At 45.6% G+C, this 25,821-nt stretch overlaps 2 protein-coding genes and 1 long non-coding RNA gene across 3 annotated transcripts in view; 1 reads left to right on the top strand and 2 right to left on the bottom strand.

The window, feature by feature from the left end:
- The window catches only part of ntn1a (netrin 1a), a 42,047-nt gene extending 36,039 nt beyond the window's left edge, over positions 1-6,008 (bottom strand). Inside the window, exons 1-2 of the mRNA XM_037471102.2 lie at positions 5,785-6,008; positions 4,522-5,579 (exon numbers count right to left, since the gene is read on the bottom strand). Of these exons, the coding sequence (XP_037326999.1) occupies positions 4,522-5,542 (1,021 nt within the window). The 5' untranslated portion in view covers positions 5,543-5,579; positions 5,785-6,008. The remainder of the gene's footprint in view (positions 1-4,521; positions 5,580-5,784) is intronic.
- Positions 6,009-7,739: 1,731 nt separating this feature from the next.
- On the top strand, positions 7,740-24,840 carry pik3r5 (phosphoinositide-3-kinase, regulatory subunit 5). Its single transcript, XM_062564668.1, has 18 exons — positions 7,740-8,621; positions 14,474-14,589; positions 17,637-17,752; positions 17,877-17,945; positions 18,417-18,555; positions 19,510-19,579; positions 19,970-20,144; positions 20,444-20,612; positions 20,704-20,772; positions 20,899-21,779; positions 21,887-22,012; positions 22,198-22,329; positions 22,431-22,524; positions 22,961-23,037; positions 23,404-23,497; positions 23,740-23,822; positions 24,019-24,134; positions 24,533-24,840. The coding sequence occupies exons 2-18, from the start codon at positions 14,490-14,492 to the stop codon at positions 24,681-24,683; spliced, it is 2,661 nt and encodes an 886-aa protein (XP_062420652.1). The 5' UTR covers positions 7,740-8,621; positions 14,474-14,489; the 3' UTR covers positions 24,684-24,840.
- Positions 18,550-21,327, bottom strand: LOC119218571 (uncharacterized). Its single transcript, XR_005120402.2, has 4 exons — positions 21,198-21,327; positions 20,421-20,585; positions 19,901-20,072; positions 18,550-19,458 (listed from the first exon to the last, which is right to left on the bottom strand). It is a non-coding gene; the product is annotated as an uncharacterized LOC119218571 (long non-coding RNA).
- Positions 24,841-25,821: the final 981 nt, after the last annotated feature.

Below are 25,821 nucleotides of genomic sequence, written 5' to 3'. Positions count from 1 at the left end.
AGACTCAATGAGCACAGACCCTTTTACAGCCGTAATGATTATGTCAGCATTTGCCGAAAAGACTAGACGCAATCAGAAACTCAATTTGTGAGGTAAAGTTACACATTGGAAATGTCATCTGGTGGTGGTATATAAGAAATAAAGCTTTAGCTCAACCTTCGGCTAAATGATAAAAGCAAGGGATAACGTTGCTAATTGGCTAAACTATTTGAAGAGCTGACTTGACAACTTGCAAGTTAACTACTGCATAGTTGGATACTTAGCTAGCATGCTAAAATAATACAATCTTCACTTGTTTAGCAGCTGGCTAATTAGCCAGATAACGTATATGCTTGCTCTCAAGGTCACTCTTCCTAACTCCTCAACGGTAGGAAACCACTTCGCTGGGAGGGGAGCTAGCGTCTGCTGTCCTATACTGGATAAGTACTCCCGGAGAGGACTGTGGATAAAGGAATAACAAAATGGGTCAGCCATTGCTGACCAATGTGTTCAGAGAATTATTATGCCTCCACCTACATTCCCATCACCCCAAAACCTGTAACCGTGTATAGTAACAGAAAATGGCTCTGTTGGAAACAAATAGACACTCACATGCAGTGCCATAGTCCCCTGTGCTCCAGAAACATGCTGCAGGCTTTTCATTCTTACTGACTTTTCAGTGTGTCCGTATCATTTCTGTCTTTTTTCGTGTTTGGTTACATCCACTGGATATAGCGTACGGTCGGGCATGCTTACAGTGCTGGATCGACGGCCATGTTTCTGTCTCTGGGAGAGATACAGCAGGCCTCTTAATCTAAAACAGAAGGTTGAGCCGGTCGTGTGGACCATGAGCGACTTCTTTTTGTAGCGGTTTACAAAACGAGCCATAAACACGGATAAGGGCTGAGATTAAGACGCGACAGCGAGGCCATTTCCCCCCCCTGTTTGAACTGGCGGCTTGGACCTGAAGAGAACTCTGTGTGTGTGTGTGTGTGTGCAAGGAGGTGAGTGCTGACTGAAGAAGTGAAGGTGAGGACCAGGACAGTGCAAAGTGCAACGCTCCTCTGTCAGTCTATTCCCAGCTTTGTTTGCTGTGAGCGGGACTAACGACGCATCCCGCCGGCAGCTTTTGAAGGATGAAGGGATGCCGGCTCCAATAAAGCGAGCCGCTCAAACATTAACCAGACCGCCAGTCATGTCTGAAAGGTACCTAAACGAACATGACGGCAAAGGAGACCACTGAGAGAAAAACGTCTCTTGTTCCTATACTGACCCTGATGCATTTTTGTGTCATTGTGACTGGTGGACTTGTTTGCGTCACCAAGGCAACGGTGCCCATCAAATAATACACTATGATATTTTATGGTCAGGGGCATCTCTTCCTTTGTGCACAGGCACCACATCTCTCTATGCTGCATTCCGCCATGTATGTAAGTGGCTGCACAGATGTTTGCAGATGTTTCATCCTGTCAGAAAAAAACCTGCACAAAACTCCAAAATGGACTTTTGCTGATGGTATTTCTGGATTGTCTTGGACCTCATTAAGGTTGTGGGAAGCCATCCATGGAAGTTAAAAAAAACACACCACAAACATGAGTACATGTACAGCTGTTTTTAAGTGTTTACTCATGTTCGCCCTAGCATTTTGTTGACCTGTTTGAGATTCCGTTTTTTTTTCTACCCCTGATGGTTTCAAGTTTAACGAGCACTCGCATATCACAAGGCATAAAAACAACTTTTCTCCCTACAAGCGGCTGTGGCTTTAAAACTCAATTATTTTAATGGGCATTAAATCAACCATGTCAACTTGTCAGCACCACGTGTTTGCTCCTGTCAGTCAGATGCCTCTGAATAGCACCTGGGAACATTTTGAGAGGGATTTCTGAAGGCCGGAATTTTATATAACGAGGCACAGACAAGAAAAAGGAAGGGGAAAAAAAAGCAGCACCTCCGCTCAAATCTCTCCGTGGTTGGTTTCAGGAGCGGGAAACCGTTCTTGTGCAAACAGGCATGAATCGTAGCTCTGATGGAGAGAGTCTCCTCCAAGTCACCATGATGTTAAAAGTATCCATGCTTCTTCCCAGCAGCCTGTATATTCCTATTGGCCCGATTTAGAGGCGCTTGGAAAAGAACAATTTGAAGAGGCCATGGAATTGTCCATTTGTCTCTTGGGTTTTCCCTATCGTCGTCCTGCTGCACCTCCCTCTGTCCCTGCTTTTTCGCTTTGGTTCAGTCCCCTCATTCTGCATCCTTGAAGCGTTTTTTTTTTGTTTTTCTAATCCGCCAAAATCATTTAAAACACCTTCCTTTTTCCATACTCAAATCGAACAGGTCAGTTCACACTGCTGCGGTTGCTGCAAACCCAGGTCGGCACACGTAGGCTGAGATTGAAGCCCGAGGTACAAGCCATCGAACCTTCTGCTGAGACGAGTCAATAACCCAAATGGATGGAGGCGCACACTCTGGAGCGTCCTCTAAGAATCCCGATGGAAGTAATCAACAAAGTGCACTTTAGGAGAAACACACGAGACAGACCTTTTTCTGTTTTCCTGTCTTTTTTTTTTTTTTTTTTTTGTTTAGCACTGAACAGCTTACATCAGTTCCAACGCCACACGGTGCCAAAGCTTTTATTTTGGTGCACAGGGAAACACTTCTGTGCTAACTGGAACCATGAGAGTCTGCAGACACGCTGCTTTCGTTAGGGCAGAGTACGGCGACGAAAGAACGCTTGGATTTCGGTGTGATTACTGCATACAGCAAACATCCTGCGGTAGTTCACTTCCATTCTTCCTTCAATGTCCAAAAAGCTAAATATCTCTGACGATGCCATGGTTATCGACAGGCTGCCACGTTTGAAACGTGGTACACACAAGTGTCGGAAGGACACTACACTATTTGTGGGAGTTGATCGGGATCTGTGCCTCACCTGATTATTTTTTTTTTCAGGCCTGTATCTCTAAACTGTGGATTTAAAAGCTCTGAATTCAATCTCCCTTTGAGTGCTGAGACGTAATGTTATTTTTCCAAATAAGAATTCAAATGGTCTTCGTGTAAATGCTTCAGTGAGCATGATTCTTCAATATAATGAGGCCCTTGTGCATTGAAGGTATTGTTCACCTGACACTAACTTGGCATTTAAGGAGTATAAAATCAATTTCCTTTTGTTTTTATATGACAGATCAAGTGCTATTTGAGAATCATGTACAGAATGGATGGATATTTGCCTAAAACTGTGCCTGAGCTGTACAAACGGACGACGTTGGCAAACAAAAAAAACCCTTTTTAAACATCTGCTACGTGTCAAAGTGGCCGACGTGAGCCGTGACCGTCAGTATAGAGTCGTATTTCTTCCTGCAGCGGACCGGGGGAACATAAAGGGAGTCACTCTGAGGTTTTAGACTCTATCAGCAACATCTTTCCTGCCTTCCCTTCGGTTTCCTCGAGCTGACCCCTCCTCGCCGTGCACATTTATCAGCGGAGCCGGACCAACGTTTAAGTACTGTCAGGTTTCTGTCCAATAATTAGAACGAAATCAAACTCTGCAAAAACAGCAGCATCATGATTCAGTAATTTCATCAAACGATCTTCTCTGTGTCCAGTGCCCAAAAACCTGAATTAACACAAACCTGGTTAGTATTCTGCGGTATCTACAAGTTACTACAGGTTCCTACACGTGTCTGTGCCCGGTTCTAATAAAACTACTGTAACCATCAGTCAGCAGCTGACAAAACCTGTCAGACACAAAGAGCAGATAAGATCAGGGATTTGCTTCTTTTGTTGCTGTTTGTTGTTTTTACACCTGCTTTCTTTTAAGGTTGCAAAATACTGTATTATATTTTATCAGTTTTTTTTTTAACTGCATAATATAAATGTTCAATTATGAAGATATCCAAATAACAACATAGTTCTTTTTTTTTAACAATTTAAAAAATGTACTCATACAATTAGGTGATTCGATTTTAATATCTTCAAATAAAATCTTACTTTGTCATTTGTAATTTGAACAGAACACACGATGGATGCAGCATTTCTGAATAATTTTCAAGAGGAAAAAATGTGAATTAGAAAATACATTTAAATGAAAAAGCTGTGTTCATTTACCACTGCGGGGAGTTTTTTAAAGGATCTTTGAGATGAATTAAAATGCTTCGCTTCATCCCAACAATGTGAGAAATGACGACGAGGAGCCGCGTTCCCGTTTGAGCGGTTAAAATCTCTCCATTGTGCCCTGTTATAATTTAAATGGACTTTCAAATTTCGTTGCGCGTAATTTATCCCTATATTAGATATGGTTTTGTTTTAAATGCTGGTTTGAATGTATTGTTAAGCTTTACAATTATTTTAATAACCAAATAAAAGATCATCAAACGTATAATTGTGCATGCCTAAAATGGACCTAACTCCAATAAATCTATCCCCCCCCCCCCTTCTTTGTGAACTATTGCCATTGTAGGCTCCATCGTAATAACCCCCCAGGCACCATAAATACAACCCAAAGCATGTCGCGCGTAATCGCGAGTTCCCGCGCGGGTTCGGACTCACCGACACACTCGTTGGCCTCGCGGGCCGTGGCTCTCTGCCACGGCCTGTCGTAGTGGAACGGCTTGCACCTGTCGCACTCCGGCCCGCCGGTGTTGTGCTTGCACTCGCACACCAGACCCCCGTCCCGGTCCTTCACGCACCGGGACGCGTGGCCGTTGCATTTGCACCGCCCGCCGACCTGCAGGTCCGACACGGCGTAGAAGTACGAGTCCCGCGCCAGCTCCGAGTCGTCCTCGTTCTCGTCGCCGAACGTGTGCAGCCGGCTGAAGATCACCTTGATGTCGGTGGCCGTCACCCAGTCCTGCAGCACCGGGGAGTTGTCGAAGTCGTGCGCCGACGGCCTGCCGTCCAGCGTGCTGAAGGCGATGAGGCCGCCGGTCAGCGGGTACATGTCCGTGTGCGAGTCCGTGCACACCGCCTCCTGCTCGTTCTGCTTGGTGATCGCGGCCCTGTTCGGCTTGTTGTACATCTTCCTGCACTGCGTCGAGTAGAACTGAAAGGGCACCCAGGTTTTGCCGTAGTCCATGGACTTGTAGATGACCATGGACTCGGGTCGCGGCGAGCAGAACTGCAGGCTCACGTAGGTCACCTCGAACTTCTTGCCGAGCGACAGGGTCAGCGTGACGTTCTGCGGGTACTGGACGAAGTTCTCCGACTGCCAGCAGGTGAGGTTGTGCGGGTTGTTGAGGTCCGTCAGGTACGCCGGCGGGTGGTGCTTCTTGGGGTCCGAGGCGTCGCACGTGTGACAGTTCCTCGTCCTCTCGTCTCCTTTCTCCGCCGCCGTCACCACGCAGTAGCGGCCGGGCGCCTTGCCGCAGGCGCTGGACACCTTCACGTCCTTGCCGAAGGCGGAGTTGACGAAGTCCGGGATGCAGCGCCGCGGGTTGCCGTGCTCGTCGTAGCAAGGGTCCGGGGGGGAGGTCTGCGCCGCGAACAGGCTCACCCCGTAGCCGCCGAGCGCGCTCCGGCACGAGAGGGACGCGGCGAGCAGCACAGTCAGCGCAATGTCCACGGGCCTCATCGTGGTAGATCCCGCGGTCCCCAAGTGGCTCTGCCGGCTGGATGGCGTGGGGAGGAGGGGGGGACACACACACACGAGGAGGAGGAGGGGGTGCAGCGAGAGGACAGAGACGGAGAGAGAGTTAAGTTTGGCGATGCGGCAAGGATTCTACATAATCACCCACACACTGCAATACTGGATATAAAAGTAGCATCTACTTCACATTTGTTTGTTGCGAAAATTCCACGTAAAGCTTACTTTACCTGAGAATTATTTAAAGAAGAAGACAATTTGAGGCAATAGTTTTCCGCAAACCAGCTCCAATCACAGCTTGTCCCGTTTTCTTGTATCGTTCCTTCGAAAAAATAAAAAAATAAATCTCGTGCGCAAAAGCAGAGGAGCGGCTGGATTTAAGGGTGGCTGGTGTCCTTATAGCAAGTCCCTCTCCTCCTCCTGTTCTTTCTACCCCCTCACTCCCCTTCTCTCTCTCTCTCTGCCCCCCCCCCCCCCACCCCTCTCTCTCTTTCTCGGGTAGGATCTTGCTTGGCACAGCTTTTTGGTCCGCTCATCTAGAGGGGGTGACACCGGGGGGGGGGGGGGGGGTGACAACGACATCAGCGGTCAGGGGATCGGACACGCGCGCAGAGGCAGAGAGAAATGTGAAACAACAAAACAATGACGGCGTTGATTTAAGCGCGTACCCCACCTTCATCTGTGCATCACCTGAATCGTGTTGTGACATTTTTGGGGATGTGCAGTATGGAACTAAATTGTCGTTATGAAATATAATGATGGCACAATAATACATGGTAAATTAAAATATATATATATATATATATATTTTTTATCAAACCCATCAATACATCACACCTTTTTTAGCTGAAGCTTGCCCAGCGTCGTTCAACCTGTTGAATGCTGGCACTAGTGACCACAGCGCCACCTGGCGGCCATAGAAAGAAGCACCACCTCTGCTCGACTGCCTGCCATAGAGCAGTGACTTCTACTTCTCCCAGGCGGTGGAGGTAGAACACCGCGATTCTGACAGTAAAAGTATCTCATAGCCTCATAGCCTCATCACTTTGATGAGTGGGAAGACCCTCTCCAAGAGACGAGGATGTGGATTATAATTTAGTAACTTGTTATACACTTGAAATAAGATTACAAAGTTGGCGAGTCGGCTAATAATTCTAAATATATTGTAAATAATAAAGCATGGGAGAAAAAAAAGTTGTTTACCGCTTCGCACAATTACTTTTTTTTACTCATCGACACAAGATCAGGTTTTCTTCAGGTCATGAGCCGATTGCTTTGCATATGGCACAGCAATACCCCATCTAATCTTCTGTCATGTCAGACGCCGACTCTGACACACCGCTGGAAATAACATCAAAACCCTGTGATGTTCTACGGCTGCTGGTCATCTTGTTGTTTTGAAATGTGAAGCAACCAGTGAGTGTTAATAATCTTTACAGCTAAACCACACACAGCCGTTGCCATGATACAAAACACAATAACCATTCAACCAAATGTGGTAAATCGACTTCCCTTTTTGAAAAAAACAATCTAGAAAAGGATCCTGTCAGCTCAGTGAACGCTTCCATAAGGAAATTAAAGAATGGAGAAGTGACATTTTAATAAACAAACAAACAACCTCTGGGCAATCAGCAGTTTTTTTTCCCCGAGGGTTTTTTAAAAACACATTTAAGTAAAACCCAAATGCTGCCCAATGGCTCTGTTGCAGGTATCAGCAGACTTTTTGAAAACACGTATTGGTTAACAAAGGTGACATCGTAACTGACAAAAAATAAAGTCTGTGGCCAAGAAATGAACTGAATGAAAACAAAGGCCTGTCTGTCTCTCGGAGGCTGTATTTTTGCTTTATTTCTTGGTTCGGGTTCTTTCTTTACCCCCCTATCTTCACTCAGAGGCCGTATTTTTGTCTTGCTCGGTTGAGTCTGCTGTCATTCAGCCGTTTCTCGGTTATCTCACCCCTCATTTGCCCTCAGCGCCTGCAGTTTGTTATTGAAAGCAGCACAATATTTAAGGTCATGTGTCCCCATGATCCTCGTGGCTATTCAAGCCACAACAAGCCGCTATTGCAGGGAAACCAGTTTTTGGATTCAGTTTTGGATTATTAATACTAGTACAACCGGACAAATTAATCATTTATTTTTTAACCCAGTCCTAAATTTGACAAAAAAAATATCTATACTTGTCCTGAAAAATAAATATCTAATGCTGTAAACTAAAGTATCATTATGCTGTATTCCGAATAAGCTTTGACAAATGGAACACAACTTGAACCAAACCGTTCCTGTTTAGTGTCACAGTTCAGTGTGGCTTGTCACCACATTTCCCGCACTGCAAGTGAAGGGGAATTCATAGTCGCAGTAATACATGACATGTAAATGACAGGCAAAGCAGGAGGAGGAAGGTATGAGTTTCCCTGACACGCACACAGAAAGAGAGAGAGAGAATAATAAAGTGTCACAACACAATTGTTTGATTTAAGCGAAATACAATCATTTAACCTGTTTTTTTGATTTGCACCCTTGGTTCGTAAATGTCGATGCCTTTTTTAAAATCCTGAAAAAGCTAAAGCTCCTTGTTTTGCTCATTGTGTCAAGACAACTAAGCCCAAAGTCCCAAACACAGACACTTTAGTCACTCACAAGTGTGAAAATAGCATGACAACCAACACGACAAACGGATGACTTCCTTTTAGGGGCACACATCCCCTCATGATCCACATGAAACCTCTCTCTCACTCACACACACACACACACACACACACACACACACATGACGAAACACACACCGTTGCACTTCCCACCTATACACAGCAGCAACCTTCCTCATTGTGCTCACATGCACCTCTTTCATCCACTTCCTGTTTGTGAGGCGGAGTGTGTGCGTGTGTCTGTGTGTGTGTGTGCCTCTGAGCGCCGGAGAGATCTACAACCAGAGCTCTTGCTTCGCCCAGGATGTGGCTTTTAAACTCACGTGTGCGGTGAATGAATGGCTGTGGCACTGAGCCGGAGACGCTTCGCCTCGGGACGACTCGGACCCACACGCGGAGGACCTGGACGCCAAGCTGCAGGTAAGCCAACGGGAGGCGGGAGGTTTTATTTTGAAGGGCCTGCACGAGCATCTGAGGATGGGAGGATTTCAAACTGTTCACACTTCACCCGTCCATCTCATACGATGGTAAATTGTCATCTTGGTGACTTTATTCCTTTTTGCTGTTTGTTTTTTTCCAGTCAACTTTAATTTCACGCAGACACTTGATGTGTTTTCTAATATCCAGAGTTAATTCCTCCGCTTTGCGAAAGCCTCAAAAGGTCTTGTGCTCTGTCGGATGGGCAGCACTGATGAGAATGCAGGGGCCTGTGGTCGTGTTGAGAGACCCCCCCCCCCTCCCTCCCTCCGTGATACCACTCTAGTGAACTTCTGCTTTTTTTTCACATGCTCTAAATGATTCATGCTTTTAATAAACGCTGAGGAAGTACACACGCAGAAGCACGTGTCGGGCGGCTGCTCGTTATCTCACTTTAAAAGTCTATTACATGAGCCGCAGTAGTCTGTGGACGGGAGACATCTGTGTCCAGATGTTACCAGATGCGAGGCATGAGTCGCTTTCCGATTGACAGCACGGCCTGAGCTCAACACAACATCTCATGAATCCCTTATGTTGATCTGAGATTGGGGTCCTTTCGGTTTACAGAGTTTAAGTTAAATTTCAGTTCACATGCATCAGATTTCCGCCTATGTGGCTTGCCAGGATTTGACTTTGTGACTCTGACTCAAGTCCACGCCTCAAACTTTCAGGTGTGTATGACAGATGGTGAACATCACCTCCACCGCCATGACATCAATACTGTTTCAATGCACAGCCTTCCTCTCTTGGTGGGGGGTCTACTGCTCTACTATTACCGTCCTTTTTGACCAAATAAACAACTGTGAACAGTTAAATATGCCGCATCCTCTGTTCTTCTTAGAAGTTGTGAAAATTGCACCACCAATTCAATCTTCTTTTCCTGTTTGGAAATAGCAACTGCTGTAGCAGGTAACGTGCCCGGCTCGAAATAACATCGCTCAATGCGTGCTCTTTTTTTTTTTTCAAAGTCGATCTGTTTGTACCCCAGACGTCGGTGTGTGTGTTGTTTTTCTTTTTGTTTCATATCTATCGCAGTCTCCCAGCGCAGCGCTGTATGTGTTATTCACAACGATGCTTCCTGTTTGTCTCTTCATGGCTGTGCTATCGGCAAAATCTCCACGTTCTCATTCACAACTGGTACTTTGAGGTCAGCACCACCGTGCGTCTGTGTGTGTGTGTGTGTGTGTGTGCTCAACTCAGCTGTTAAAAGAGAAAGTGTGTATCGCCTTTGTCCAATTACATTTCTCTCAAACCATATCACACGTAAACAAATGTCAACGGATTTGGGATTTCCACTGGGAGTCATGAAACTTGCTTCCTCATCACTTGTTGAAGCTGTGAGAATTCGGGACGAGGAAGCACTCCTCCACCTGTTGGTTGGAGTTACGAGCTTTTACGTGATATTACGGCACCTAACATTTGCATTAACAGCTGTTTCATGGTGTCCTCATTAGGATTTATGGAGGAAGCAAAGACCACACGGAGTGGCCTTCGGATCTATAAGCCACACAGCATCATCTTGGATTGCCTTTTTTCGCAGCTGAAGCTCATGGAACTTACACCCAGGACACAATTACGTCCTCGAGGTCTGTCGCTCTCTCTCTTTGTCCCATTCCCTCGCTGTCCTCATAAGGTGAAGTAGCCCCCCCCACCCCAACCAAAAAAACAGAAAACCATCCTCTTTATGCTATTGTTAGATGTACTCATGTACGCAATACTGCTTATGTGAGACAAAGAATCATCTCACAGTCACAGCGTATAGCATATAACATGAGAAGCTTCCTGCAGACAAAGCAAATGGGCTTAAAAATTGTGTGATGTGATTGGCTGACACACATGTTTCCGCTCACGGGTCCACTCGGACGCGTGAGTTCCCACCGGCGGGGTGGCCATTTGCGCCGAAGGGGAAACACTTAGTTACAGGAGAGCTTTTGAGCCGGGCCGCTGTTGTTTCCTAAAAACCGTGAGAGGTCGGTTCACATCCACGAGGTCACCGGAGAGACCGGGGGGGGGGGGGGTGTAACGCCTTTGTGGGTCAGCAGGAGGAAGACTGTGGATGTGAATATCAAGACTCTCATCAATCGTCCCAAAAAAAAAAAAAAAAACACAAATAAATAAATAATGACAGCCACGTCTACAGTGGGACGCGTTTTAAGCACTACCCCGCGGGGGTCTGTGGGAGTGCATCGGAGGGTCCGATCACACCGTAACAATAGGGAGGCACCTGCTTCCTCAGCGGAGCAGGGAAGCCGTCTTCCTGTGAGGAAGCCGTGGGTGATGGGGAGCGGCCTCTGAGGAGAAACGAGGACGCAGGTAGAAACACACTACCCCCCCGCAGGTGATGCTTGTGTGAGGTAGGTGGGGCTGAGGAGGAGCGGGGGAAGGATTGCTGGGCCTCAGCAGGGAGCGGTTGATCCTGGGTGAATCCAGTGGTTCTTCCTCTATACGAGCACTGCTTGTTATTGGCTGACGGGTGCAAGTCGCGACCCATAAAAAAGTGGAAGTGACCTTGTTGACTCGTGTGCCGCATACACATCCTCTTATGAAACAACGCAGACTCATGCATTTGCAACACGGCTGACAACTGCGCACACAACAATGGTGACGCTCGAGGGGCAGATTTGACGTATTCTGTAAAAAAATTCCAAATTCGAGTAGATGGTCGATGGACTGAATGCATCCTAATTACATTTCTCTACATCGTATTTTATGTCCAGCTATGTTGTTTTTTCCTGTTTTTCGTCAACCTTCCTCAACGTTTTCATTGATGCGGAAAAATGAACTAGACAATTGAATCAATAGATGCCTTTCAAATGATCTTCACATCCTTAAAGACTTTTGAGAATGAAATCCTTCCACCATTCCGCTGCGAAATGATGGCAACGTTAACACATAATGCGTCAGCAGGATTACTAGTTTTAATTAACTTCAGATCAACACTTTCACTGCACGGGTGCCACATCACAAGAGCTCGGCCTCCTGTGAACCCCGTGCCCCGATGCAGGAGTCGTCACGGCTCTGACTTATTAGTTCCTTCCGCTCTGGAGATCTGGGCTCTCATCCAGCTCTGTGCGAGCCTGACAATGACCGGAGCTGTCAGCGCGAGCTCTGTACCTCCACTCAGCTCCACGCGGGACAACCCTCAGACACAATACCTCCCCTGGGGAGCGTGGAGGGATGGGTGGGGGGGGGGGATTGTTGTTGAATGGCCACAGTGGTGGATAAATGAGCCTGATTCCTCTTCCCTCCTGAAATCCTGCCCAGCACCCTCCGCCGACGTTAATGATAAAGCCTGTAGGTCGGATTTTTGCAGTGTGTGTGTGTGTGAATATATGACCAATGGTTCGTGTAACTGTTCAATAAGTCCCTGAATAATCACTTGAAGGTGAGACACCACAGACAAACTGGCTCCAGTTAAATTACACATGTGTTGATTTCAATAAACATTGTCTATTTGCATTTTTAGATTTCCTCCCGAATCCCATTTGCATTTCATAATGGCTCGTTTGCGTATTTTGACGTAACATTTCCAAAATCTTCTCATGTTATTCGGGAAATTGTCTCGATGTAAGTTATCAACGGAACGTTTTTTCCGGGGGTGTCAAACGAATGCCGAATTGTGTGTCATTTTAAATTAGTTTGTTCTCACCTCATTTGACCCCATTAGTAAAAAAACATGACTTTCCGCTCAGGAAATGTATGAAAATGAGATATAAAATAAGATATTGCCGCAGTATTAGTTAGTACTAACCCTAATTTGCTAAACTGACTGCATCAGTTATCAACCAGGTGAGTTATTTCACCTTTTTTGTTTTTTTCAATATAAATGAGAATAGTTATAAAATCAGTGGATCGGCGGTTTGATGGTGGGTTCCACTGATCCATCGTCTTTGGGCCACAGCACTCAATCCCTACTTGTTCCCACTTGTTGTTGCGTGGGTTAGTATAAATAATTGATCTGATGGGCAGGGGACAACTTGCGTGGTAGCCCCCCCCCCCCGTCAGTGTATAGACGTGTGAACGATCACATGTAGCGTCAAAGCACTTTGGGTGGTCGGAAGAAAAGAAATATATATGTGTCTATATGATAAATAATGATTAATTTTCCATTTAATTATTAATTACCTCATAATATATCGCAATTCCAATGTGAATTCATTTATTATTATTTATTTTATTTAAGTTCAACCATACCTCCTTTTAAAGGGCGCATTGTGTGAGAGTTATTTATTGCAGTAGGTGGATGAGCAAGAGCAAGTCATTTATTAACACCATTCATCTGACAGCCTTCGTTTATTTGTGACTTTGATGTGAATCGGGGAATTTTGTCGGTCGATAGGGGAACGTTTTAGAAGAGGTGATCAGGTTCCTGATGTCATTGCTCATTTCTGTCTCTGTACACATTTGGCTCCTATCAACCAGATCAACATGATTACATTTTTGAGAATTTATTTTGAGAAAGTCCAAAATGAAGTAAGACTTTAAAAAAAACATATATAGCAGAGACACAAGGGAGGAGCATGCAGCGTCTTCCATTCCCTCTAAAATAAGAAATCTAACACCATTTTATCAAGTTTAGAAGCAATAGAAATGCTGTACGTCTCCAAAAGAACGCGGATAAACTGAACTCTAAACCCAAAACGTATGTTTGCAATGTTTGTTGAATAAATCAAGTGAGAAGTAGGATACTGTTCTCATGGTAGCTTATTAGATCGATGCAAGCGGCTACTGGAAAGACATTTATAGCACTTCCACATTAGCTTCAGTCGTCAATAAAGTCCAAAATAAATGGAGAAAGAGCCGTGCACGCTTGTTCCCCCGCAAGTGAAGCTGTACTTTTTCCAGGGGGGAATTCCAAAACCTTTTCAACGATGTAGCAGCCAATGGAGAAGTGGTCAGTTTAGTGTTTCACTGTAATGTTTTTTGAATTTAAACATTTCAGTTGAACTTGAGTCGACTCGGTTTCGTTCTACCGGAGTCGCAGACTCACTTAATTCGGACTTTGTCGTGAGGCATCCATGTCGCCGGCTGTTTATCGAATGATAGATGAATCTGTCACTCGGACCTTTTGAGGTCACAGATGGGACGTCCCTGCCGTTTCGTTATGCCTTGAACGTCTGATGAGATAACAGAACTGAAACAACTTGCCACACAAAGTGCCACACACTGGTGTTTTTATAATAAATAACTGTTTTTCACCATCTCTCTCTCATCAGCAGTGATTTAAAAACTGAAATCAGTGGGGACTGTTTGTTCTCTCTTAACTGTCGATTAAAGCTATACGGTTAAATGTGTGTGTGTGTGTGTGTGTTTGTGCCTAAACATATCTGTCTGTTTTTTTCTTATACTACCACAGTTTCGGTAGGTCTTCTGTTTCTAAAACTGACAATCACTCTTCCTTTGTGAGCTTTGGGGCTGTTTGTTGTTGTATTATTTAATATTTGAATACAACATTGACCATGGCAACTAATGTGACTCAAGACTTTTCATAAAACCTTTGATTTGAGGCAGAACAGGCGTCCTGCTGTGTGTGTGTGTGATGTGACATTTCAGCTACTACAACAACAGTGCAGGACACAGTGTGTTATAGTTTGTGTGTCTTCTTAGACTATTTTACATACTTACCCGGTAATCTGCCTTAATGCAAAACTGACCTGATAACACAGACCGTCCATGAATAGAGAGGAAGATGTGGACATTGTGCCCAAATTCCATCGAATTTCCACCGAATGCACGAAGGCAATCCATTGATATTCCGCTCCCTAATATGGGACCTGTGCCCTGTCCCTCCACAGAACCTGAGCGGTGAAGATGCAGCACACCTCATGCACGGAGGACAGGATCCAGCACGCTCTGGACCGCTGTCTGGACGGGCTGAGACAAAGCCCCACAGCAGCACAGCACTGGAACGGTGAGAACGCCGGACGCTGCGCTCGAGTCGAGGACTACAGCTAAAAAAAAAGAACAATGTTCATTTTCAGTTATAACCTTCCACTTAAAAATGAGAACTTGTTGTTGAAGCTGCAAGCGTGTAGGGATGGCAGCACCTAGTGGTAAGGTTGCAGATTGCAAGCAAATAAAACTTTGAAGGCATTTGTTCCATGCAAACGAGCAGCTCAGAATATAAATATAAACCACTCTTTCTAATGCCACAACTTCTCATTTTCAGGTGATGATTAACGAAAGGAAACACACTTATTAATGCAATGTTTAAATCTGTCCGTTGATTCCCTTAAATGCGTTACACTGTTCGTTTTAAGGATTACAATCAGCCTTTTTTTAACAGCAGACATTTTGTCATGTCAGAGATGGAGAAGTACAGTTGTATTTATTTACATTGTTGATAGCTGTATTTCACTCCTGGGGGGGGGGGGCGCTCATATTGTGCGCGCCGGCTCTTTGGATAGCTCATTCTGACACGTAATTGAACTGAGCTTTTGCTAATGTTGATGGTTCCACCCGTGCACGTGAAAAAGCTTTATCGTAGTTGGTTCTAAATCTCGTCTGTTTGACATATGGATATATCCTTCCAACACATATTGTTCATCTTTATGACTGCATTTATTTCAGTGTGGGCTGCTCCAGAAGCCTGGCAGAGGGGGGGGGAGGGGCTTTAGCGAAGGGTCAGTTCGGCGGTCTTACCCGGTGGCTCATTGATCTTTTGTTGAGTCAACCCGGTGACACTCTGTTTCTAGGAATACATACACACATTTTAATTGTGAAATGCTTGTTCTCTCCTTCTGGGCCTACGGGGTGGGGGGGCGGGGGCGGGGGCGGGCCCTGGCTGCTTTTAGGTCATCGCAGGGGGTTGTGTTTTTGGGTGCTGGAGGGCGGTCTGCGAATAGACAGCTGGGAGGAAGTGGTTGGCCCAGACCGCAGTGTGTAAGTGAGGCATCATGGGGCAGTAGTTGCTGTGGTGCATGTTAACGATTGGCACTAGTTAACGTGATGCAGATTCAGGGTCACGCACAATTACCAATCCCCATAACTCCATCCCCTGTTCTGAGGACTTCTATGTTGACGGGGGTGTTTGATTACATTGTTTACTCAAATATTGAAACTCGCAGCTCCGTATCCAGCGCTCGCAGCCTGCGGGGCCCTCGGTGTAAATTGCACAAACACGTTTAGAGACGTCAGATAGGACTCCCGTGTGCAGAGAAGTACAACCGACACGTTTCTTAGAAAACATTTGTGCGTACCTCGAACCGGTGCTGATGTGTTACTTCCTGAGATCGGCAGTCGAAGACGTTGCGAAAAAAAAGGGAAAACAAGGCGCTCGCGAGGAGCAAGAAGCTTGTTCTTGAACCAGCCGGAGTGCGTTGGTGTGGTTTGAGATGATCTGCTCCCAGCGAAGTGCTGTTGTTTCCATCTCACACTTTTTATGCTTCCAACCGAAAGCTCCCTGTGTGTCGGTTATGATGAGTGGGTCTGCATATCCCCTGTTTTTGTTGTTTTTGTAGATTTTACTTAACTCCTCTTCATTTTCCTTTTCAGTCCCCAAAAAGTATTATCAAAGTCATATGGGGAAGATACCTTTTCTTGCAACGTGAAATGTCTCTTGCCAAAACAAACCCCCCCTAATACACAGAAGAAGAGGTGTAAAACGAAAACACCCCTGACACTAGACTTAGTGTCTCGTCACCAACGCAAGATTTCTGAAGCCCACTTTATAATCAAGGTGCTGTGCATGAGTAGGCATTAGATTAGACTCTCATTCTTAAATGCTATGATTCGTTTCATTTTAACTCTGCAGTTTTCAGGTTGCATTACATAATTATGTAAATTTCATATCTGGAGAGTCAGATAACATTGAACAAACTATATGGAACACCTTAAACTTCCACAAAGTTGATTAATATCTTTACCTCGTGATCATTTTAATTATAAGTAATGCTGTGTGCTGTCTGTAAAAAGAGGAATTGCAAGTTTTATGTCACAGAAATAATACATTAGAAGAGCAAAAGGGCCGTATGAAACTCGACCGCGGCCATGATTGGTCCCCGGGCCAGACTTTGGGTACCCCTCCTGTACGTCACCTATTCCCTTTGATTTAAGAATTTCACCACTACGGTCTGTGCTCTCAAAATATCTCACAAATTTAGATGTTGCTAACTATGCAACAAGAAACACATGTCTGCATGGTTTGTTCAACATTGAATAAATGACAGAAGGACTCAAATTGTTAGTTCAAACATTTACTTCATTTAAAATCTAATACAGTCACAAAGTCATTCAGACTCAATTAAATGCAAACTAAACTATCCTGACAGCGTGCATGTTTTCGCTCGCATGAACAAAGAAGACAGGCTTTACTTACGTATCTCTGATCTGATCTGTATCTTCTGCTTTCAGAAGATACAGATCACCAACCACATTCAGCCACCAAAAAATAGAAAGTTATCTATATTCACACGGCTGGCCAGATGCAGATAGGCCCGAGTCAACAAAAAGGGACCCAGCATCAGTAGTGTGTCTGCTGAAACACAGACAGCTTTTGGGATTTCCTGCTCTCACTGGGAGCGGCCTTCTTGAAACTTGTTAAAAAGCCCGAACTTGAGAGTTTAGACCAGTGGTTCTCAACTGGTCTGGCTCCGGGACCCACCATCCCCCCTTTTAATGACAAGCCGCGACCCAAATCGAGGAACATTCTCAACGTCTCAAATTTATTCAAAATCAAGTTCATAAGCTGAATTTCATATTTAGGCTGTTTAATTATCCTAAAAACCCAATGTCTCCCCCATATGAGAATGGTTTGGAGCCGGCAAAAAAAAACGACACTCCGCTGCATTAAATAAGTCCCTTCAAAATAAAATCACAGGATGATTTATTTATTTTTTTCCAAATTTCTATTTTCCCATTAGTGGTCGCGACCCACCAGTTGAGAATCACTGGTTTAGAGTACGACGAAAATGTTGTGGTTGGTCTACACGTGTAACGTCCCCCGTGTGCTTCTTCCAGTGCTGATGTGCTCGGCGGGTCAGTCAATGAACCGCTGGAGCCTGGAGGAGCTGGTGAAGAGGGACCCGGACAACTCGCTCATCCTCTTGCAACAGATCATCAGGAAGACCAAAGAGGTGAGAGGTCAAAGGTCAAGGAGGAAATGGAGAAATGTCGTCACTGCCGCAAGACAAGTGTTGTCACTCCTGAATGATTGGCCTGATCGATGCTCTCTTTCCGTCTCCATGGGGTTGGGTTCAGGTTCAGGAGCAGTGTCAGTATGAGCTGGTGGCTCCTCTCGCTATAATGTTCACCTCCACGCTGCTTCAGGTACGAGCTCAGCTCACCAATCAGCGTTGTACACGTCGAAGTGCCCTCTTGAACACTTCTGTTGGTGGTTCAATTCAAACCAAAATGCAGTTTTTCAGATGTTACCGTGTCAAAAGCCCAATTGAAAAACACGGAAGCGCAACTTTTCATAAATATAGATACATTATTTTTGGTAGGAACCCGAGAATCGCAGAGATCACTTTCAGCTGTGTAGAACTACTGATGTCGATGTGTGGCAATGATGGGTTTTTGGATGATTGGAGTTTGTAGGAGTCTACAAATGCAAAAAGACAAAGTAGCAAAAGAATCACCTAATTCGTTTTTAGCACGGTATCTCCCTTGGATGTACTCACATGTTCTATTATAAATCTAATCCATTTAAGATTTAATTTGATTAATTTAATGATATTAATAATAAGTTATTCCATTATTAGTTGCTTTGAGGAATAACTGATCTGGGCCCCGTTGCAGACACCGTACTGTCCTCCAGACGCAGAGCTGCTGGAGGAAGCTGTTGAGGTGTTTCGCTGCTTCCTCACATGGCCCGAGCCGTACTGCAGTGTGTGTAGACACCTCCTCTCCACACTACAGCTGGAGATGAAGGCGCCAGGTAAATATAGATCTACATCTAGGTTGTTTTTTTTTTGCCACTGTGTGTGTGTGTGCGTGTGTTTCTAGCCTTTCTGATGTCTTTCAACCCTGGTCAAAGTTCTCCCTCTAGTGGCGAGTCAAAGAAATGCATTTCGTTTGTGGCACCAATGTAAAACGCAGCTGTTTATGCCAGAAACACTGCCAGCAAAACCATGTGTGACAACAATGAGGCTCTAAGTTCAGCTGGGAACTATCTGAAAGAAAATGAAGCTTCAGAATTGAACTAAACAAACCACTTTCAAACCATTTGAACAACTTTGCTGAAACTTACAAGGGTCAAAGGCACCGTATGCAGTCAGTGAATTGTTGAATGTGGTTCATTATTTGTGCCTATATCTTACATTTTGGAACTACAATGTTAAGTGATACTTTAAAGAATATGACGCCATCACAGATTTGTGACGGCATGAGGTTTTTTTTTACCTATTTTATGACTTCATGACCAAGACACACTGAAAGAAGTAGGAGATATTACAGAATATTGTACTTGTGTTCTTTTTAAAATACTTGCCAGTGAAAGGGAAATACATTTACCAATTTAAATATGTTAGTTTTCTGATAAAAAGCAGAAAGTAAATTAATATGTGAGTTACTGTTGCTGCTTGAATTAAATTAAAACACAATACATTGCGTTATTCTAGGGTTAATACATATGTTGCATTTAGAGAAATGCAAGTTATATGATGTAATATAATGCATTTAAACTATGCTTTATATGCTTCAATAATGCTCACCAAACCCCATATTAATGCCATCTATTTCTTTATACTCCCAGGTTTGACGTGTAGTGAAGTGCAATGCTTTAATAAATATTGCTGTTACTTCCTTCTGCCTGCAGCTGTTCCATCAGGACACTGCCTCCCTGTCAATAGAACAGAAAATGAATACGATTATTCTTCATATTTCCTTACAGGGATTTCCTTTCAGAGACTTGTGAGAGAAGAGCAGTTCCTTAACACCCCCGGCTGCAACTCCAAGACCATGTTAGTTCACACAATAGAACAAACTGTACTTTGTGTAGAGTATACTAAATGTGCTCCTGTATTCATTATATAGGATCTGGGGTAGAATGAATGCTCTTTAATTTCTCATGCTCAACAATTGGTGATATTTGGACTTCTCATTGATATGTGGCCATATCCTGAGGATCTATTTCCTCTCTGCTTCTTGCGTCAGGAGTTCCCAGTAGCTAAAACTGATCTGACACCATACCATATATTTGATCTACACAAAACAGAACTGAATCAAACAGTGGTTAGCACATCCTGACCAGAAAAGTCCCTTTTTCATCACCCTCCACTCACCCCAACACCACCTCCACGGCACGCCATGCACCGGCACTACCAGTCACATGATCCCTGTGCCGCCTGCAGGACGGCGCTGCTGATGAACCCGTGCGAGGTGCCCGCCGACTTCCTCTCGGTGGCTGAGCAGCTCAGTCGGATCCGGCACTCGCAGACGGAGACCTTCATCAAACTGATCAAACACGCCTTCCAGTCCACACTGGGCACCAGATACCCGCTAGACAGCATCCACAGAGCCCTGCAAGTACGTGCTCAGAACCAAAGTCTATTGTAGGTTGAATTTGACTTTCTGTCCAAAATGTCCTTTTGTGTAAAGCGGGTGAGCAATGATTCATAGAGGTATGAGTTAAAACTACATTTTAAACCAGTGGTTTTTAGTATTTCAAGAACATGCAAGAGAGGGCTTTGCATTAAACTACAACACGATAAAAGTTACATCTGTGCGTTTTGAGGTGTGCAAATATTTGAAGATCTAGTTGGGACAGCAATGCAGCTGTGACTCATGTACCTTTTAACTTACCATCTCATGACAACTCTTTGCAGGGAAGAACTGTGACTGATCTGGGGTCGATCTTCTCGGCGGTAAGCGACGTGTTGGAGGCGGCCGCTGCCATGAGTGACCCTCTGAAGGGCCGCGGTCACGTGATCCAGGGACTTGAGCAGCTGAGGGAGAGGATGAGGATACCTGCATCCAATGGAAGGAAGTCTGATGGTAAGTGGGCAGACGTGATGTGAACACATGTAATATTTCAGTTCCGGGCGGTTGTTGCTCCGAGAGACTTGATGTTGTTGTCCCTTTTCAGGAATTCTACAAACTCTACCTTTGCCCACAGCCAAGTGCTACATGTTTCACTGGGAAACGGATAACTTTGGTAGAGGATTCCCCATGATTCATACATATATATCATAATATCTTTGACAAGTTATTGTACAACTATATTTCTATTTTTCATTGTATTATTTGTTAGTTCATTTGTTGACTTTTTCAATCCCTGCAGATGTTCTGAACACTCTTCTTGAACACGAGCCTGAGGAACCGGTCATGAATGAGCAAGCTGTGGACATGGAGGAGGAGGAGGAGGAGGAGGAGGAGGAGGAGGAGGAAGAGGAAGACGAGACTGGGGTCGATGTCGAAGAAGAGGAGGACGACGATGAAAACAAATACGAAGATCATGGAGTGAAATTGCCTTCAATGTCTATCATCCCTAATGGCTACACGGACAACAACCGTGCCTCCACCTACTCCACCATGTCCTCCCTGTCCACTGCCTCCAAAGACTCCATGTTGTCCACCTACTCCGTGGCCTCCGAGTCCTACGCTCCGTCCCTCTACTCTGCCGCCTCGTTCGGCGACAGCGACTACTGTGACGACTCCGACGACTACATCAGCTCCTCGCCGCTGGCTGAGAAGTGCTCGCCGAAGTCCACCAACAAGGCCTCGGCCCGCTTCAGCCAGCACCTCTACCGACTCTTCGTCAAGCCCAAGCCCCCTCGCTCGCTGTCCCGGACCAAGAGCTTGGGAAACGATTCCAAAAACAACCTCTCGGTGGTGCGAGAGAAGCGCTCCAACTCCCTTCCGCAGCAGGTGAAGTTAGACCCTCCCAAGCCCTTCCTCCAGCCTCCTCCAAGTCAGACTCTCAAACACGTCTGCTTCCGGAGGAGGCCCATTCTCAGCAGCGACGAGGACTCTCAGAGCGCCACCCTGAGGGTGGTGGTGTTCGGCGCCGATCGCGTGGCCGGGAAGGTGGCCCGAGCCTACGACAGCCTGCGCAGCAAGGAGAGCGCGTGCCCGCGTCTCAGCAGGGCCTTCAAGCTCCAGTTCTACTTCGTGCCCGTGAAGAGGGAAACTGCGTTCCAAAAAGGAGCGGCCCCGTCCACTGTGAGGAGCGGAGCGCTGGGACGCTACACCTTGAATCGAGTTAATCACATAGTGTTTACTACGCTGTCACAGACCCGACTTGTAACGGCCCCGTTGTTGCTTGGCAGGATCCTCAGCTCAGGGGCGCAGGGGACAGCACAGACGACATAGCCCATCTCCTCGGTATGTTGGACCCGTGGTACGAGAGAAACACCCTTAGCCTGCTCAACTTGCCTGCCAACGTCGTCTGCCAGGTACGGCCCGCCTCGAACTTTTACACTGCCTAAAACACAACGACCTCGCTGTTGATCCAGCAAAGTGTAGTTTGCATACGTATCCCAGAGAACGGTTACCATGCCGACGAGTAGCGCGACGCGGCGCAATTGATCCTGCTGTTGCGGATGCGAGTGTGAATGGATTGTTTTGCAATGCTCCGCAGCAAACGTCGAAGACGGAGTCGGAGTCGCACGATGGTTCCGACGGGCAGCGTCTGCCCATCCTGGCCGACCTGGTCCTGTACTACTGCCGCTACGCCGCCCGGCCGGCTCTGATCCAGCTCTACCAGGCGGAGGTCAGACACGCGCGCGTCCCCCGAAACGGACACGGCAATAAGCAAACGCACACCGATAACCCGTGTTCGGTGCTTGACTGTGGAACCGCTTGGTGTTGCAGCTGACGCTGGCCGGTGGTGAGAGGAGGACGGAGGTGTTCGTCCACTCCCTGGAGTTGGGTCACGCCGCGGGAACACGCGCCGTGAAGGCCATGGGTGAGTGTGGTCACAGGTCAGACCTGCCAGCGACCGTGGCAGCAATGCACTGAGTGCATCGTGTGTTTTTATGAGGTTTAACCTGAAGTACATTTAGGGTAGCGAGACATGAGTTATTTCAATATTATGACTCGGTGCACTTCTACTTTTCTAGTTTCACTTGTAGCCCATCGGCCACAGGAAATTTCCTTTTATCGAAGTAAAAATTCGGGGAAAGCGCTTCATGCCTCATTGCTGCTGATTAGTTGCACATTCTGTGTCAGGCCAAATATTTGAAATGTTTAAAACAAAATCATTTCATTGTCATTCACATAACTCCACTCGGCCACAAGTCTCTGTGTTTGCAGTCATAGCAGCAGGGCCGCAGCAATAATGTCTTTGACCGGTATGATTGACACTCTGCTCTCATGGATCACTAACGCCCGTGTGTATGTAGGTGCTGCCAGTAAGCGCTTTGGAATCGACGGTGACCGAGAAGCAGTGCCTTTAATGTTGGAGGTGGTGTACAACAAGGTAAGCTTGTGATTTAAAAAAAAAAAAAATCAATGTCATGCAATGTCTTGAAATTGCACCTTACAGGAACAATATTCCGAAAAAAGAGAACAAATTGTCGATGTGTTAAAAACGTCCTTACATGTGGTTTCGGTTCGGGTCACTTCTCCACACAGAAGAAATGATGCATCAAAAGCGCGTGGCGAACTGTCTCCGGCATGTTTTCCCCCTTCTCAGCGCTGTGCTGCGGTGTGAAGCATTCGACACGTCCCTGTTTGTTTGACGTTACTCGTCATCTTCATCAGATGCACTAACGCCTCAGTCTGCGATGTTGTTCCCAAATTCCAAAGGCAGCGGGCTGATAGTCGTGTTCGTTCTCCCCCTCAGGCGGTGATCAGTGGGAGAAGCCAGTGGAAGAGGGAGACCAAAGTCTGCACTTCAGTGAGCTTAACCAAAGCCTGCAAGAATCCTGAAGCGCTAGGTACGCTACCGGCACTGAAGCTACTTGTTGAACTGTGCTCGAATTGTCTAAAAGTCACTGGGTTTTTGGTTTAGAGGCCTGAAATAACTTTTTTTGAGGCTGCACATTAGCTACGTTAAGATTCTACATCACACAATAATTACTGTCATATGAGCCTTTGTGTACAAATGGGCATTTTGATAGAGCAATTACTAACAGTTGTGTAAGAGTGCTCCCCATCTAATCAAAGCGATCTCCGTCAGACTCGAAGATGGAGTGCCTGCAGCTCACGATGACGGAGGTCCTGAAGAGACAGAACTGCAAAAGCAAGAAAAGCTACAACCAGGTGAGATCAACGCGACAAAGGTCTGTCGACGCGGTTCTGTGGAACAACAAGTAAAACAACTCTGATAAGTTTCAATGTCAATGTGCAAATACATATGGCACAGTCGAGAAGGAATATTCCCAAAAACTTCAGCATGTTCTAGCACACGCAAACGTGTTTATTCTCTTTTCTTTCTGCTTTCTCTCTCCTTTTGTAGCAGCTGAGCGTGACGGAGGTGAAGGTGGACAAGGTGCAGGTTAGCGGTGCTGGAAACACGACCTTTGCTGTATGTCTGGACCAAGATGAGAAAAAAATACTGCAGAGTGTCACCAGGTCCGGACACACACACACACACAATGAGAACTGTCCTAAAGCCGATGGTTTAAACCTTGTCGTCACACAAACACAGAGGCGTTGATGTTGACGTACACACCACAACTATTTCATCTTTCACTTCTGTAACGCGGTGACAGCGTAGCTCCTCTGACCTTTTTAACGTCCTTTTGCTTAAACCATTTTCTTTAGTGAGAAATCAATTCTTTTCTCAAAGACAGATGAGAAAGGCTTATTACTTCTTGGCGTATTCTCTCTGCAATTTCTCTCCTCAGCTGCTTCGACTGCAGCCAGACACAATTTTTCTCACTTTGTATAGAAACACACGCAATACTTACACCGTTTGCGCACAAGTCATAACCCTCTCGAGTGTTGTGGTTTCCCTCTGCCCCGTATAGATGCGACATATCAGTCTGCTACAAGCCTGACGGCTGCGCCGACTGGAGACTGAGGAAAGCCCCGAGCTCGGCCCAGATCCAGCCTCTCAACCCCACCTTCTGCTCCCTCCTCTGCCTGCCCATAGTCACTTTTAGTGGGGCTCTTCCCTAAAAATTGCCGAGTGCTGGATTGATGACTGGATGGTTCGAAAAAGGCAACGTTCAGCGAACATGACAATTCTCTCAATTAAAGACACTGACCGATGCTGTAGTGAAGATCACATGATGGTGGCATGAAACGGCAGCGCGGTGCCACAAGATGGAAGGGGGGGGGGGGGGGGGGGGGGAGTCGAGACACGGGAGAGCCGGCCTATGATGGTCAACACAAACACATACCAAAGAACCACAGAGAAATATGATGATGCAGAGTCCGGCTTTTGCTGTGCAAAGGCATCATTGACCGTTGTTTGTGAAACTGTGGAAATGACATTTTAGGAGTCTCACTTCCTCTTTTGCCACAAAGTGACAGCAGAAATGAATTTGGTCAAAGAGGGTGGGCCTACCGGGAGAGGTCATGTTGAAAAGGAGACATCGTCGTTGGGGGTTCTTGGTTAGCCGAGACACGGAGGGCCAGGGCAATAGTACATCTGCTGAACAGACTAAACGATATAATGCCTCCATTAGGGGATATTCACTGTGTGACTGTATCTGAGAATGGACACTATGGATTTACACGATATGTAAATAATATGTTTGTAAAATATGATATCGCCTGCTTTAACTTGAATGGCACACCAAACTGTTTTTATGTCGGGCATAACTGGGAATGTATTGATAACATTTCTCCTGAGGAGTAACTGTTTTAACTGGAGTTTTACATGTGACCAGCAGGGGGCTCTGTTGACACTCCAAAGTTCAGTTGAAGTACAGATTACTTTAATAAACGTTTTATAAATAGGTCTCAGTTTGTAATAACTGTAATTTAATCTATGTATAGACTATATTTTAGCTCTTTCCTCTAACTTTAATTTCCTCAGGGGCACAGATGGAAAATATTAATTTGATAATGTGGTGCTAAAAAATACCTTTATAAAAAAAAACTGATTCGTTGCACTTTGCATAATGTTTGACATTTGAAATATGTACATAAAATGTTCGTGTTGCTGTAAATATCCTGATCACCTGACCAAGAATGAAATAGCACTGCAGGTAAATATCTTAGGAATAAGGAATTGAAGCGCTTGAACATTAGATTCTTGAATTAGGTACTTTTATGTTCACATACATGACATGCCTTCTCTGACGCCACT

Source organism: Pungitius pungitius, chromosome 9 (genome assembly GCF_949316345.1).
Source record: "Pungitius pungitius chromosome 9, fPunPun2.1, whole genome shotgun sequence".
Classification (NCBI taxonomy): Eukaryota; Metazoa; Chordata; class Actinopteri; order Perciformes; family Gasterosteidae; genus Pungitius; species Pungitius pungitius.
Note: the sequence above shows the minus strand (reverse complement) of the source record. Positions and strands in the feature narration are given on the sequence as shown.

Bases quoted from the DNA above. Each gene is read 5' to 3' on its own strand.
- pik3r5 (XM_062564668.1), top strand. From the start codon at position 14,490: ATGCAGCACACCTCATGCACGGAGGACAGGATCCAGCACGCTCTGGAC. The intron at 19,580-19,969 runs GTTAGTTCACAC...TGCCGCCTGCAG, and splicing joins GGCTGCAACTCCAAGACCAT to GACGGCGCTGCTGATGAACC. The intron at 23,498-23,739 runs GTACGCTACCGG...GATCTCCGTCAG, and splicing joins CAAGAATCCTGAAGCGCTAG to ACTCGAAGATGGAGTGCCTG.